Source organism: Pseudonaja textilis, chromosome 8, assembly GCF_049901715.1.
Source record: "Pseudonaja textilis isolate UNSWEBS1 chromosome 8, rPseTex1.2, whole genome shotgun sequence".
Lineage (NCBI taxonomy): Eukaryota > Metazoa > Chordata > Lepidosauria > Squamata > Elapidae > Pseudonaja > Pseudonaja textilis.
The window spans coordinates 52,117,446-52,132,901 of record NC_141997.1 but is presented as its reverse complement, the minus strand read 5'-3'; the positions used below and the strand labels follow the sequence as shown (position 1 = coordinate 52,132,901).

At 45.1% G+C, this 15,456-nt stretch overlaps 1 protein-coding gene across 1 annotated transcript in view; it reads right to left on the bottom strand.

Annotated features, from left to right (window-relative positions):
• Window positions 1-15,456, bottom strand: part of UVSSA (UV stimulated scaffold protein A) — a 50,805-nt gene that overhangs the window by 1,452 nt on the left and 33,897 nt on the right. Inside the window, exons 11-13 of the mRNA XM_087938074.1 lie at window positions 11,673-11,856; window positions 11,466-11,577; window positions 4,125-4,317 (exon numbers count right to left, since the gene is read on the bottom strand). Of these exons, the coding sequence (XP_087794200.1) occupies window positions 4,125-4,317; window positions 11,466-11,577; window positions 11,673-11,856 (489 nt within the window). The remainder of the gene's footprint in view (window positions 1-4,124; window positions 4,318-11,465; window positions 11,578-11,672; window positions 11,857-15,456) is intronic.

Below are 15,456 nucleotides of genomic sequence, written 5' to 3'. Positions count from 1 at the left end.
GCAAACCATGATCATCATCTTCATTTCACGACACCATGATCCCTTGCGGGATGGAATCTGGGCATCTGAATGGAGCTAGCAGAGTGTTTTTTCTGGCCAGATGCCCTTCTTGTCACCAATGTGGAGTTTTGTTCAACAGATATATCCTCAGTGTGCCCAGAGAGAGAAATATCTGCTTCTACCTAGGATCGAACTCACAGCCTCCTGATTATGAGGCAAAAGTTCCACCTCTAGGCCACCGCACCGCTCTGATTAGAGCAAACAATGATGCTAGTCGTGAATGAACCATTTATAGATCAGGGCATCAGAGAGGCATCCCAACCCTGGTGGGATCGAAGTATCACCTGGATATTTTGTTTCTGAGATATTTGCTCCGAGATGGAGTGGCCAACAAACCCAATCAGAGTCAGCTTTGGAAGCTGTATTAGCTAACCAGGAGCACTGGTTAACACTGCCACGTTCTTGAGCCTGGGAAGATGGGAGGGGGGAATTTCATGGAGCGTATGTGGTTAGACACAATAGCATTTTTTCTTTAGAGTCAAGGTCATGTTGTTTCTGCACCTGAGTGAGGGGACGTCCCAAGTTGGGACGTATGGGGATTGGGGCACGTGATGGAATGATGGGGGCAGGGGGTGGATTTGTAATTTTTTACTTATTGGAGGGAAACCCGGAACTCTCAGGTTCGAGTTTTCCCAGGTGTGCCAGTATTGTTCTGACCCAGGTTTCATCAAACGTAATTAATCACAAACTTGTTTTAAAAGCAAAAACCTATTTTATTGCAACGCTGGGAATTGCTTTCATTCCCAGCTGGAATTAAGCTCACACAGTTCCCCAAGATAAGCACACACCTTTCACTGCTGTGGAATGCTGCCAAAAACACAATGAACTAGAAAAGAAACCAACCAAAGTAACAGAAAAAAACCAACAGAGTACACGGAGCTTCAAGGAGGACTCGGAACCGATCGAACGACTTTGCTTCCTGCAAAGGCTTCGTCATCTTGGCCTGACTTTTATCCCTTTATGGGAGGGGCCATCACCTCCTAGCCTTACTCCTGAGTCGCCCCTTTTGTCTCAGCTGCTCTCGCCTTCTGGCAGCTCTGCGCATACGCGCATTGGGAACAGGCTTCCCTTGTTCCTCTGCCTCGCTGCTGCCAGACTCCGGAGGCTCCAGAATCAGCACCCCACTCCCAGATGGTCCTGGCCCCATCTCTGCATCAGATGCAGGACCGAGTTCTCTCTAGACTCCCAGACTGGACCCTGTTCTTCCCCACTGTCCAATTCCGCTGCCATCTACACCGGCTGCCGGTGAACCACAACAGGTGATTGGGGCATGTGATGGAATGATGGGGGTGGATTTGCAATATTTTGCTTATTGAAGGGATAATTTCAGATTTGGGATTTCCCAGATGGGCCAGTTTACTACTCCAATAAAAAAAAAAAGGAACTTTGAGTGAATGCCCGTCTGGGAGTTATTTGTTGGAGTGGAGGTTTTCTGGAACGCTGACCATCAGCCTATAAATAATGAAATTAACAAATTGGCCAGCTTCCTGCTACCCCAGGATTTCCCCCTTCCAGATCCGAAGCATTTAGAAACCAACCTTGTTAGCAGATGGGATGGGAATCTGTCAGTCCAGGATGACAGTTTGAGACTGGAAGGGAAACTTTAATTGGCAGGAGAAAAGTGAGCCTTTAGCACAACACAATGGCCTTGACACTTGGGTGTCATGTAACTTCTTTTACATTAGCACACCCCGCGGCTTCTGCGATACTGTAAATGAAACGAGCTCCCTCCGGTGTACGATTCCACCTCACTTTATGGGCAGAGCCGAGAACTGCTGCCATCATTCACACCTTTTCAAGTAATTTGGGGACTGTTAGATACGAAGCCAAGGTTACTGCCGCGGTTTAAGGGCTGCAAACCATGAAACCTATTAAAACACGACAAGATTGGATTCTCACGCCTGGCACACTAAGCCACAGGCAGAGTCATTAGTCTCGTCTGCAACGTCCACTAAAAAGACCACCCCAAAAAAAAAATCCATCCCTCCAAAAACTTCTAAAATCCGATCTGAAATTCGCCTTATTTAGAAGTTTACGGCTTATTTTGATGGACAGTTCAGAAGAAGAGCAGATCATGTCGGATTCCGACGGACCAATGGTTGCCAACCAGCAGGGACCACTGGGGGTCCATGAGGAAACTGTGGTGGTCCACAGAGAAACGTCCCCCCCCAAAGCAATTAATCCCGGCTGCGCGGGAACACGAGGCTTGCGTCGCTTGCATTGCGAACAACACGAGGGGAGGGGGGAAAGGGCGGAGGGGGGAGAACTTGCCCCACTCGTCCCACGCGCCCGGCCTGGCTACGGAGCTGCTTCTTTCTGCTTCTTCCTTCTTCTGCTTTTGGCTGCACGCAAGGAAAGCAGCCAAAGTCTTTCTTTCTCTCCCCCAAACTCCGCCAGAAATGAGTCTTTGAGACCCTACAAGGCCTTCTGCGCCAAGAGGCTGCGCCGGCAAAAGACTCATTTCTGGGGGAATTTGGGGGAGAGAAAGAGAGACTTCTGCTGCTTCTGCTGCTTTCCTTGCAGGAACCGGGCCTGGCTAGTCTAGGGAAGAGAAGGACCAGGGGAGACAGGAGAGCATCTTCCAATATTTAAGGGAGGGGCTGCCCCAGAGAGGAAGGGGTCCAGCTATTTTCCAAGGCACCTGAAGGCCACACAAGGAACAATGGATGGAAGCTGATCAAGGAGAGATTCAACCTGGAAATAAGGAGAAATTTTCTGGCAGTGGGAACCATCAACCCATGGAACAGAAGCTGCCCTCAGAAGTTGTGGGAGCTTCATCCCTGGAGGCTTTCAAGAAGGGGCTGGACTGCCCTCTGTCAGAAATGGTGTAGGGCCTCCTGCTTGGGAGGCGGGGGGTTGGACTAGATGACCTACAAGGTCCTTTCCAACTGTGTTAATCTTGGGCTCTCAGACAGGTAAGATGCCTTTCTTTGCACAGCCCATCAATTCTGGGAGAAAAGGCCTGTCAGGCTTGGTCTGCGACGGTCATAAAAAGTAACTGAAAATCTTCAAGGCTTTTGCTCCAGGTGCACAGGTAGGCCTCGACTTACAACAGTTCATTTAGTGACCATTGGAAGTTACCACAGCACTGAAAAAAGCGGCTTCGGACCATTTTTCAGACTTAGGACTGTTACTGTCACATGATCGAAAACCACACGCTTGGCAACTAACTCATATTTATGATGGTTGCAGGGTCCCAAGGGGGGGGGTCATGCCACCCCCTTTTGCGACCTTCTGGTGAGCCAAGTCAGCGGGGAAGCCAGATTTAACAGATTTACAGAGTTGGAAGGGACATTGGAGGTCATCTAGTCATTGGTCCGGCAGGGCAGGAGAAGGAATTCCAGACATGAAGGAATGGCAATAAGTCAACACGGTTGGAAAGATACCAGGAACACAGATAACCAAAGTCAACACAAGGTAAACTCATGTTTGCTCCCAGCAGCTGCCGCACTCAGCTTGCATGTCTTTTAAACTCCCCAGGTATGGCTAATGAAGGGAATCGGGACCCTTTCCTCCCCCATAAGCCACTCAACCCAAGTTGGTCCCTTCTCCATTCCTCCCTGTGTGACCTAGGATGAAGAGGGGCTGGGCCTGGGTCTTCCTCCGAAGTCCCTCTCCCTTGTTCTCCCTCTTCCCTGCTCTGCCCAGCTAGACTTTGCCCTTCCCCCATTTTTCTCCACAGCCAATGGAGCCACACTCTCACTCCCTGTCAGCTGTTTGTCTTCCTCCTCGGATTCAGACTCCCACAGGGGCATGACAGGTTGAGAAACCCTGCTTTGATGCCTCCAATATCATGGTGGTTGATGCTACGTATCAAACCAAGGAAGGTCTGATCCAGAAAAGAAACCAGATTTTGCCGAAATGAGCTACTCTACGGAGTGTGGGGTCTCAATGAACCCTCATCCCACCCCCAAAACCCACAAAAATTTGGTGGCCCCTTCATGGTCCACCTTAGCTCCATTTTCTTGGCAGATCTGGCCAAATTTTGGAGGACCCAGCCTGGAAACCCAAAGTACATTCACAAGAACGACCGTGAGAAGACGACAACCAAAGGCATCTCTTACTTGTTGAAAACTCTTTTCCCGAGTCGGGAACGGGATGTGTTCGCCTCCTGTTTCAGGTCTGTGAGGTTGGGGTATTTCTTCTTGGTCTTCCCTTTCTTTTTCCCTCCTTTCCCTTTTCTGTTGAAATGAGAGGAGCCAAGATCGACGCCCGTGGCGGCTTCCACTTCTCTCATGAAGTCGGCATCTCGCCATTCTGAGGATAAAAACAAATAAATACGACCACTGTACCAGTGATTCGTCCCCAAATCACTCACCTCCTTGTGATGCTCTGATTTGGAAGCCGTATCTCTCTAATGATATAGGCATACTTCACAGAATAACAGAGTTGGAAGGGACCTTGGAGGTCATCTAGTCCAACTCCCTGCCCAAGCAGGAGAGTCTATTTCAAAACGAGCCTCTACCGCAGGATCGAATTCACAACCTCCTGATTGTGAGGTGAGAGCTCCACCTAACGTTATATTTTCATCTCCTAAATGAATTGATATTTTTCGTGGTATTGCAATATACAGTATTATTTTTGTATGAGGATACAAATAAATAATGAATTAGGACCAGCTCACTGCCACGGTGCCTTCTCAAGACATGTGGGCACTTCTGCATTCTGCTCTCTTAAAAAAAAAATAGTAGCTGATTCTAATGAATAATCAGAAATTCAATGAAAAGATAAGTTAACAGATAAGTTAAAGATGAGCTGCCCAGATATCCTTTGATAGTGAGATGGGCAACATATAAATTTGAGAGAGAATAAGAAAATATATGGCTTTTTCAATTATTGCTTAGAGTATCTATCCATTCATCCACTCATCTATCCATCCATCCATCATCTATCTATCTATCTATCTATCTATCTATCTATCTATCCATCCATCCATCCATCCATCTATCCATCCATTATCTATCTATCCACCCATCATCTATCCATCCATCATCTATCCATCCATCATCTATCTATCTATCTATCTATCTATCTATCTATCTATCTATCTATCTATCCATCCATCTATCCATCCATCATCATCTATCCATCCATCCATCCATCCATCCATTATCTATCAATCCATTCATTCTCTCTCTATCTATCATCTATCTATCTATTATCTATCCATCCATCATCTATCCATCCATCCATCCATCCATCCATTATCTATCTATCCATCCATCATCTATCTATCCATCCATCCATCCATCATCTATCAATCCATTCATTATCTATCTATCTATCTATCCATCCATCCATCCATCATCTATCTATCCATCTATCCATCCATCATCTATCCATCCATCATCTATCCATCCATCATCTATCCATCCATTATCTATCCAACCATCCATCTATCCACCCATCATCCATCTATCCATCATCTACCTACCTACCTACTTATCTCTCTACTTACCTACCTATCTATCACCAGCACCCATCCAGTCAATCCAGTTATAAGAAGAGAGATCAAACAATTGAAATCAATACATTTGCCAAACGCTGGCACTCGAGAAAAACGTCAGAAATAAGCTGGACTACGTGATTTTGTGGTCCAAGCAACAAAAACAAAGATACCTGAATGTTCTGAAAGAAACCCTAAAAAAATTAATACCTACCTTCTACCGAGAAACAGTTGTACTCCAGGAGGGGTCATTTCAGTATTATAAATAATACTATAGTTATGAATTTTACAAAGGGGGGGGAAACTTTACTCTTTTAAAGACTGGGGGTGGGGTGGAGGGTTCCAGATAGTCCAGATTAAAAAAAAGAAAACTAGCTGGGAGTTTAAGAATGAGGGCCTGACTATTAGCTTTGTGAGCTCTAAAGGAACTCAAAGAAAAAGTCTGAAAGGGGAAAAAATATATCACAAATTCTTTCTCACTCACAAACACACACACAGCCACAATGGGTCACAAAGCTTTCTTTTCTTTTTTTTGTATTGCAGCCAAGAAACCCAGACGCAGGAACAATTAATCCCAGATTAACAAAAACTGTCTAAACTGTTTTATCTCCCGGTAAATAAGAGGGCCGGCGCTGCGGGGACCCGGCTGAACGGTGCAATTGTTTAAACACAATGCGCGGGGGGGGGGAGGACAAACCGCCAGTGTGTGTTCACTGAAGATGAAATGAACACCGGAGGAAAATGAAGGCGCAATTTAAAAGCCCTCGGAGGGAGAAAAAAATCGATCGGGTGCCAGGAAAAAGGGCCTCTCTTTTTTTCCCCTTTTCTTTTTTTTCGGCCACCCTGATGGAAGAAGGGGAGTCCTCGAAGCTCTCCGGGCATTGTGACGGGGTTTAGCAGCCGGGAAAAAGAGAAAATTATAGCGCTTGCTCGCTTTGCTTTCACGAGGGGTCCGGAGAAATCGATACTTGGTAGTTAGTAAAAGAGATAGTATGTCACATCTGGCTGGCCAGCGGCTGCCTCGTCCCCATACCGGTTTGTTAACAAGTCGCTAAAGGGTTGAGATGGCGGGGAAAACCCAGATCTTCTCTCCGGGGCTGACACACACACACACAAAAAGAGGCCCCTTAATTTGCTCTCCTGTGTGAACGATTGCGAAAGGATGAATGTGTCAGTTTTGGAAGCCATATTGAGACCAGATGCTCCCACGCTGCCACAGTTTGAGCCTGTTAAAGTGAGACTTTTTCAGACTTTTTCTTTGAATTCCTTTAGAGCTCACAAGGCTAATAGTCAGGCCCTTGTTCTTAAACTCCCACCTAGTTTTCGTTTTTCTTTTTAATCTGAGTTTCTTGGAATGTATGTACGTAGACAGACATAATAACATTCTTTTTCTAAGTCAAGGTCATGTTATTTTGCACATAAGTGAGGGGAAATCTTAAGTTGGGACGGTTGGTGATTGGGGCATGTGATGTCATGATGGGTGCAGGGGATGTGTCGTGCCCCTGTCGGAATCTGATTTGGAGGGGGAGGCCGAGCAGCTGACAGGAAGTGGGAGTCTGGCTCCGTTGGCTGTGGAAGAAACTGGAGAAGGGCAAAGTCCAGCTGGGCAGAGCAGGGGAGAGGGAGAACAAGGGAGAAGGAGTTCGGAGGAAGACTCAGGGCCACCCACTCTTCATTCTAGGAGATGCAGGGAGGAACGGAGAAAGGAGCAACATGGGTTGCCTGGCTTATGGGGAAGGAAAGGGCCCTGATTCCCTTCGTTAGTTGCCGCTGGGAACACAGTGTTTTAAAAGGGAAGCTGCGCACAACAACTTGTTGGAAGCAAATAATGAATTATCTGGTATTGTCGAGGCTTATCTGGGTTTCTGGCATCTTCCCAACGGTGTGTGTTTTGCTGGCCTTTCAAGTCTGCAATTCCTTCTCCTGCCCCTGTCAAGTTAATTGTTATAGCATGGTTTGTGCGGATTTTTATTAATAGTTTGTACGTACTTTGTTTTCAGACTGAATTTCCTCTACTTAAAGGCTGTTCCCGAGAGAGTTTTTCTCCAGCCGAAGGTAACCTGGACATTAGGGGGCAAAGTTGGAGGTACTAAAGGGACACTTCTTACTTATGTGACTATGTTGCCTTTGTGCCATGCCCCTTTGGGTCATCACAGGATGGATTTGTAGGTTTTACTTCTTGCAAGGAAGCCTGGAATTTTCAGATTCAGGATTCCCCAGTTGTGCCAGTTTACTATCCCAAAGAAAAAGACTTCATCATCTCTCAGGATTCGCCTTTGCAAAAGACCCCTGGGGGGCTCTGCTTGGCAGCCTCTGGGGGGGAGGGCAGGAAGGAAGAGGGTTCGAATTGTGTCGAGAAATGGCGTTATGACACACCAACAGCAGGGGATGCCCGGACATAAAAGCAACATTTAACAGGGGGACCCGGCTCTGCTTCCCCGTTGGGTAGAGGGCTGAGACCACCGGTGGTATGTGCTACTGATTCAGACCAGTTTGATTGAACTGGTAGTAAAGGAAAAAAGCTTCCGACGATCGGCGGAGAGGAGGAAGAAGAGAAAAACGCAGAATTGACCCTTCCACCTGCTCCCGCACTTTTCTCTTCTTCATCCTCTCAGCTGATTGGTGCAGCAGAACCTCAACTGGTGCGGGGAAAGCTGTGTGCCCAAAATAGGTACTCGCGCATGCACGACCACCAAACTGCTAGTGGAACAGGTAGGACCCCACTGCTGGCTGGAAGTCTAAGCTTTCCAATTGAAAAAAAAAAAAACCATCTATATCAGAGGTCTCCAACCTTGGCAATTGTGATGACCCAAAGGGGCGTGGCACAAAGGTAACACAGTCAGATCATCCGTAGGAGTCCCTTTATTAGCTCCAACTTTGCCCCCAATGTCCTGGTTACCTTCTGGGCTGGAGAAAAGCTCTCCCAGGTAAACAGCCTTTGGCTGCAGAGAATCAAGTCCAAAATGTGGTCAACAAAAACTGTAACTACAAGTCCAATTAAGGTAAAATGAGCTCACTGATCCTGCAGGGCAAGAGAAAGAATTCCAGACATGAAGGCAGGGCTATAATTCAACACAGTTGGAAGGACGCCAGGAACACAGATAATCAAAGTCAACACAAGATCAACTCACGTTTGTTCCCAGCAGCTGCCGCATGCAGCATGCATCTCTCTTAAACTCTCCTTCCCAGGTGTGGCTAATGAAGGGAATCAGGGCCCTTTCCTCCCCTGTAAGCCACGCAACTCATGTTGCTCCCTTCTCCGTTCCTCCCCTGCGTGCCCTAGGATGAAGAGGGGATGGTGGGCCTGGGTCTTCCTCCGAATTCCCTCTCCCTTGTTCTACCTCCCCCCTGCTCTGCCCAGCCGGACTTTGCCCTTTCCCAGTTCCCTCCACAGCCAACTGGAGCCACACTCCCACTCCCTGTCAGCTGTTCGTCTTCCTCCTTGGAGTCAGACTCTGACAGGGGCATGAAAGCAACTTTAAGCCTGGCAGACTCCCAGAATCCTGGGAGTTGACGTCCGCCAGGCTTAAAGTTCCCAAGCCCGGAGACCCCTGTTCTCTATGATTAATTGAGAAGCAACCATTATTCATTTGATAGCTAGAAAATGATCCAGAAAGCACAGCAGTCCAAGATATACAACCACAATCACAGCCAAAATTTATGCTGCCAAGCGAAACATGTCTCAAGTGAGTTTTGCCCCCGCCCCCATTCACTGTTTAGTGAATTGCTTCAGTGGTTCAGTTAGCGACAGGATTGTTAAGCGAATCCAGCTTCCCCATTGGACTTTGCGTTATCAGGTCGCAAAAGGGGGGGGGAATCCTGTCACTTTGGGACATTGTGACCATCATAAATACGAGCCAGTTGCCAAGTGGCTGAGTTTGATCATGTGACCATGGGGATGCTGCAGCGGTCGTTAAGTGTGAAAAATGGTCATAAGTCCCTTTGACAAGTGCCATTGTAACTTCAAACAGTCACTAAACAAAACTGATGCAAATTAAGGTGTTGTGGTTCACCGGCAGCAGGTGTGGATGGCTGAGGTCTCAGAGAGCGAGGACTCAGGTGAGGGACCTGCGTGGGGTGCAGGGATGGGGCCAGGACCATCAGGGAGTGGAGTGCTGCCTTCGGAGATTGTGGAGGCTGGTAGCAATGAGGAAGAGCACCCCGAGGAGCCTGTGCCAAGTGCACATGCACACAGGGTTGCTTGAAGGAAAGAGCAGCTGCACCAGCACGGGCGACTCGGGAGTAAGGCTGCAATGTGATGGCTCCTCCCATAAGGGATAAAAGCCAGCCTGAGAGACCGGGATTCTTTGCAGGAAGCAAAGACGTTTTTGCACTCAAGCCTTGTGGAAGTTCGGATTCTCTTGGTTAGTGTTTGGAGACTCTTTGTGTTTGAACTATTTCTGAATGACTTTATCTAGTGTTCTTGGCAGCCTTGCACCACCTTGGCAAGACTCGCTCTTATCAGAGACAATCAGTTTGAAACAGCCTTTCAACCCGGAAGGAATGGAATTTATAAAGAATCATTAACAGGTTTTACTGTTATCTCCGTTTTGTGTTTGTTTCCTTGGAACCAGGTCTGGGTCAGGACAGGAGTAAGGCTGGAAGGTGGTGGCCCCTCCCATATGAGATAAAAGCTAGCCTTTGGGGTTGGCTTCTTTGCAGGAAGCAAATAAGTTCTTTCTATTCAAGAGTTCTCGTTGAAGTCCTACTTACTCCGGTTTGTTTTTTGAAACTTCTGGCATGGGATATTTATCTGCAATTAGTCTTTCGTTCTTGGCAGCCTTTTGCAACCTTGAAAGAGCTGGCTCTTATCTGGGACAATTAGTTTGGAATGACTGTTGGCTGTGAATGCATAGAATTCACAGCGCCACAGTAAAAGAGGTTTGCTTTTATACAGGCTTTGTGTTTGTTTGATTTGAACAAGGCTTGGGTCAGAACAGGAGGACTACTTGTACACCAAAAGCAATCTAATCTAAAATGTAATTTATTAATCGCTGGAATTCCTTCAAGGAAGCAAACTCAGCGAGGGACAATATTTCTCATATTGGAAACTTCTTCAAATTTCCATCTATGACAAGGTGCTTTAGTTTGTGCAGGTGTAAGAAAGAAAGCCCAGGTAGTCTTTGACTTACAGCAGTCCATTTAGTGATCATTCAAATGTCAGGGTTCCAACGGATGCCCTAATTTATTCATGAGCCTCGAGACAAGTTTCAAAAGAAATCTGATTATTTATAGGAGCAACATGTCGGCACTTTTCCCAGGTGCAGTCGACTCTGCCCTATGTAATTTACTGCCCAGCTACGACCCTGTTTCCTCCCTCCTCCCAGGGCATGTCATAAATCACATTCTCCAACTAAACACTTTCCCGGGCTGTACAAAACATGACTCTCCGGCTGGCTCTGGTAACCTGGGACACAGTCTGGAGAAAGGCATGCGTGGAATGCGCTTCTGGTCATAGCAACCGAAGTGCTCCATCAGATCTTCCTCCTGCTCCCTCCTCCTTATGGCAACTCGAGAGCAAGCCAGGGATGCTTTACGAGTTGACATCAAAGTTATGAAGGTCCTGAAAGACGTTGACTTACAACCATTGCATCATCCCCTTGGTCACGTGATCAAGATTCAGGCACTTGGCAACTGACGCGTATTGACGACAGTCGTAATGTCCCGGGGTCATATTTTGCGACCTTCGGACAAGCCAAATCCATGGGGGAAGCCAGGTCCACCTAACTTCACAACTGCAGGGAATCCCTTAACAACGGCAGCAAGGGAGGTCGTAAAATGGGGCCCAGCCCGTGCCTTGCTTAGAAATGGAAATGTTGAGCTCACTTGTGGTCGTAAGTCGAGAACTGCCCGTGTCCGGATTTGCTAGACTCCCATCAAAGCAGTTTGCGGCGTTCCACCGTCCTGTAAGCGGAAATTAATGTAAATTCCCGCGAGAGACGGAATCCCCTCCACCAACCTGGCTGCTGTTCTTTCCTTTCGAACTGCCTCCTCGCTTCTCTCTCTCGGTCCTCTTGGTTCACGGGGTTTCCCGATTCGTCCCGAGGAACGATTTTTCCATGGAAAGGGCACTTGGGGAGGAAATAGGGACAGGATCTCTTAACACCCTTGAAGAAAGGTTGGCTGAGACCTTCTGCACAGGGTCCGACACGACCTTCGCACCCACCTTAAATCTATCCTGCCTCTCACAAAGGCCTCCGCTGGGCATCGGGGCTCGGCACTTGTGCTTCACGGGTTCAAAGGTGCCAGCGTAGGTGATATAGCGGCTTTTGAGCATCCCCGAAAGTTCCTTGTTTTCTACTTCTTCTTCCACCTCGCTGGGCGCCCAGAAGCGATGCTGAGAGGAAAACCTAGAGAGAAGAAAATGGAATGATAAAACACCGATATAAATCCCTCTACGTGCCCCCTGATATTCGGCCCTTTTATAGATCTAATTTTTAGTTTGCTTTCTTGCAACTGCACCGCGTACAACGAAATCAAGCACCGTCTTCAGTGCACATCATGACCACGAAAATAAAACACAAACACACCTCCTTCACCCTCCACACATTGAATGGAAAACTCCTGATATTGCATGAATATTACACTATACAGTGGAATTCAGTAGAGTTCCTGCCCTGGGATAGAAGCTGTTTTTCAGCCTGTTTGTCCTTGTTTTTATTATTATCCTGTTCCGTCTGCCAGGTGGTAATAGTTCAAAAAAAAGGGTGCCCAGGATGAGACCTAATAATAAAAGCTTGGATTTAGTGCGCCCAAATACAACTATTTTAACCTCAGCCGGTCCTCAACATATGACCTCAAATGAGGCCAACATTTCTGTTGCTAAGCAAGACAGGTGTCAAGCGAATTTATGACCTCTCTTGCCCCCGTTGTTAAGTGAATCCGGCTTCCCGTTTGCTTGTTTGTTTTTTTATAATTTCTATTTTATTTTATAACTTATAAAAATTCCATCTTTTAGTTAAACAGTGTGTTCTGTGGGTACAAATATTTCTAGGAAATAATAATCGAAGTATTTACAACAATGTTCAATACATTAGTATTAGTTCTATAATAATAATAATAATAATAATAATAATAATAATAATAATAATAATATAGCTTATTCATTTTAACAAACCTCCCTTGTATCATTAGTCCCATGTCCAAAAGTATACAGTTTCTTCCTTTTGCTTAATTGTAAGTGTTAGTCTATCCATTTCTGCACATCCTCATATTTTTTTAAATCACATTTTCATCTGTGGGGATCTCTTCCCTTTTCCACTGTTGTGCAAACACAATTCTAGCTTCTTTGCTTGTTAAAAGGTCGCAAGAGGAGGACCATGTGACACTGCAACTGTCATAAATATACGAGTCAGTTTCCAAGCATCTTAATTTTGACCCTGGGGAAGGCTGCAATGGTCATAAGTGTGAACAATGGTCGTAAGTCAGTGTTTTCAGTGCTGTCGCAATTTTGAACTGTCACTAAAACTGTTGTAATTCGAGGACTTCCTGTACAAGCTAACTTCAATCAGGTGCTATTTGAAGGGAGTCGTTTCCAGATCTTTTCCTTTCCTTGGTTATTAGATTTGCTGTCTTGGAGTCTCCACAGAATAAAGCTGCATAAAATTTCAGGGGGAAGAAATGGGAGGTATGTGATTTTGCTGAAGGTCCCAAATGTTGTCAGAGACCATGGAAGAGCAAATCAAGCCATCTGGAACCCCTGGTATGTGGAAACGGTCATCCCACGGTAACCCAGACAGAATATAGAATGTCCTTCGCTCCTTGATTAGAAGGGGGTTGGACTAGATCAGGGGTCGCCAACCTTTTGGACCCCAGGGACCACCAAACTCATAATTTTAAATCCCGGAGGCTACTAATCTGAATTTTGACTGGCATTGGCTTGCTGACGTTGGTGGGAGGAAGGGATAGAAAAAGAGAAAGAGAAAGAGAGAGAGATCTGATCTAACCTCTCCCTCTCCCCGCCACACACAAACACACAGAGGGAGGGGTGGGATTCAAATTTCATAACAACGGGTTCTGTGGGTGTGGCCTAATTTGTGGGCGTGGCTTGCTGGTCATGTGACTGGCTGGGCATGGCTTGTATGTAAATATTATAAATATTTATGTCAATATTGAATTTTTTTTATTTAAAAAAAGAGCAACTTTTACCCAAAATCAGGCAAAGCAGGAAGGCAGATTGAGTTGCTCACAGAATCGCAGATTCACTCAGAGATCTGTATTTCTGACATCGGCTACCTGAGTCTGCACTGAATAATGGAAGCTTCAGGCTCAGCTCTGCTTTTAGATTAGCTAGAAAGCAAGAAATCCAATGGTTTCCTGCTTTCTACCGAATCTAAATCTCCTGGCACAGCAGAACAGCTGATAGTTGGGGGTGGTGGTGGAAGAAAGATAGCAACTTAGCAGGCAAGTTTGCCAGGTCAGGAGTGATTGGGTGGGGAGGGTTCCCGCCAGCCATGTGGGCGGCGCAGCCTTGTGTTCCCACGCAGCCTGGATTAATTCTTTGCAGACCACAAAAATTTTCTCGCGGTTGGCAGCCACTGGATTAGAAGTTCCCTTCCAACTCTTGTTCCTCTGTAATTATGAGAATGGTCTTTACTAAAATGGGAAGATAAAGTTAGTATGCAACTGTTTTTTGGAATAAATATATGATTTGAATATAATAAAGGGAATATCATGTGGAATCTGATGTAAAATGTATATATGTATGTGTGCCTAATTAATAGTAGTTAAGGAACTATTATGGCTGTATTGTTTATACATTTTTATAATGGGTTAAAGGGAGTAAATGGGGAGTAAATGTATAAGTAAAGGTGTGGCAAACTCGTATTGGGAATAAAAGGGGGAAAAACCTTTGAATGGAATAATTGTACGTGGAAAAAATTGCAAATGTGGCAGATGTAAGAATATGTGTATAATTATTATAGAAATTGAATAAGAATATGGATAACATTGTTAAATAAGACAGGAGAATATTTAAAGAAATGAAATAAGCTATAATATGAAATAAGATTATATAAAATAAGAGTAATGAATATAGAAATTGAATAAGAATATCGATAATATTGTTAAATAATGTATGCAAGCATTTAAAGAAAAGGGTAATAAGTAATAATATGATATAAATTTGGATACGAACGCTGGTATGTAATTATGGTCACCTTTATATGGAAATGTGAAAACCTGGAAACACATTGTTCACCTAATGAGATGTTTTAAAAAGATTAAAAAAATAAAAAAAAAATAAAAAAAAGAGAGAGAACGGTCTTTGAATTTTGAAAGCAAGTTTGGGGCTTGGTTCAAAGCAGACACTAATTGTGGGGAAGGTTATTTTTTTCTCCCCAAAAAGGGTAATGAAAATTGAAAGTTGGATTTTATTTTAAAGAGAGGGAGGAAGAGAAAGACTCGACTTTCTGACGTCCAAAATGGTTTTATGCAATCTTATTGTTGACATCTTATGCCCCCTAGCGGATTAAGAACAGGTTTTCCTGGACATTTAGCCAGCGTTGTTGATCTTCACCAATTTTCCTATTTCTACCAATTATAATATTCATATTTTTGCACTACCCTTCTCGGTCTAAAGCAGTCTGCAAATGAATAAACAGAATTGGACACTGAATTAATTAAACATTGAACTTTGTTTGAGCTGAATCAGTTTGGGTAAGAAATTATCTGAACCCTCTTTCTCTCCCAGGAAGTTTGAATAGAATAGAATTCTTTTATTGGCCAAGTGTGATTGGACACACAAGGAATTTGTCTTGGTGCAAATGCTCTCAGTGTCCATAAAAGAAAAGATACATTCGTCAAGAGTCCAGAATCATCAGGTACAACACTTAATGATAGTCATAGGGTACAATAAGCAATCAAATCAGAGAGAAAGAGAGAGAGAGAGAGAGATATGATAGGTAGGTAGGTAGGTAGGTAGGTAGATGGACTAGACTAGAGAGAATAGA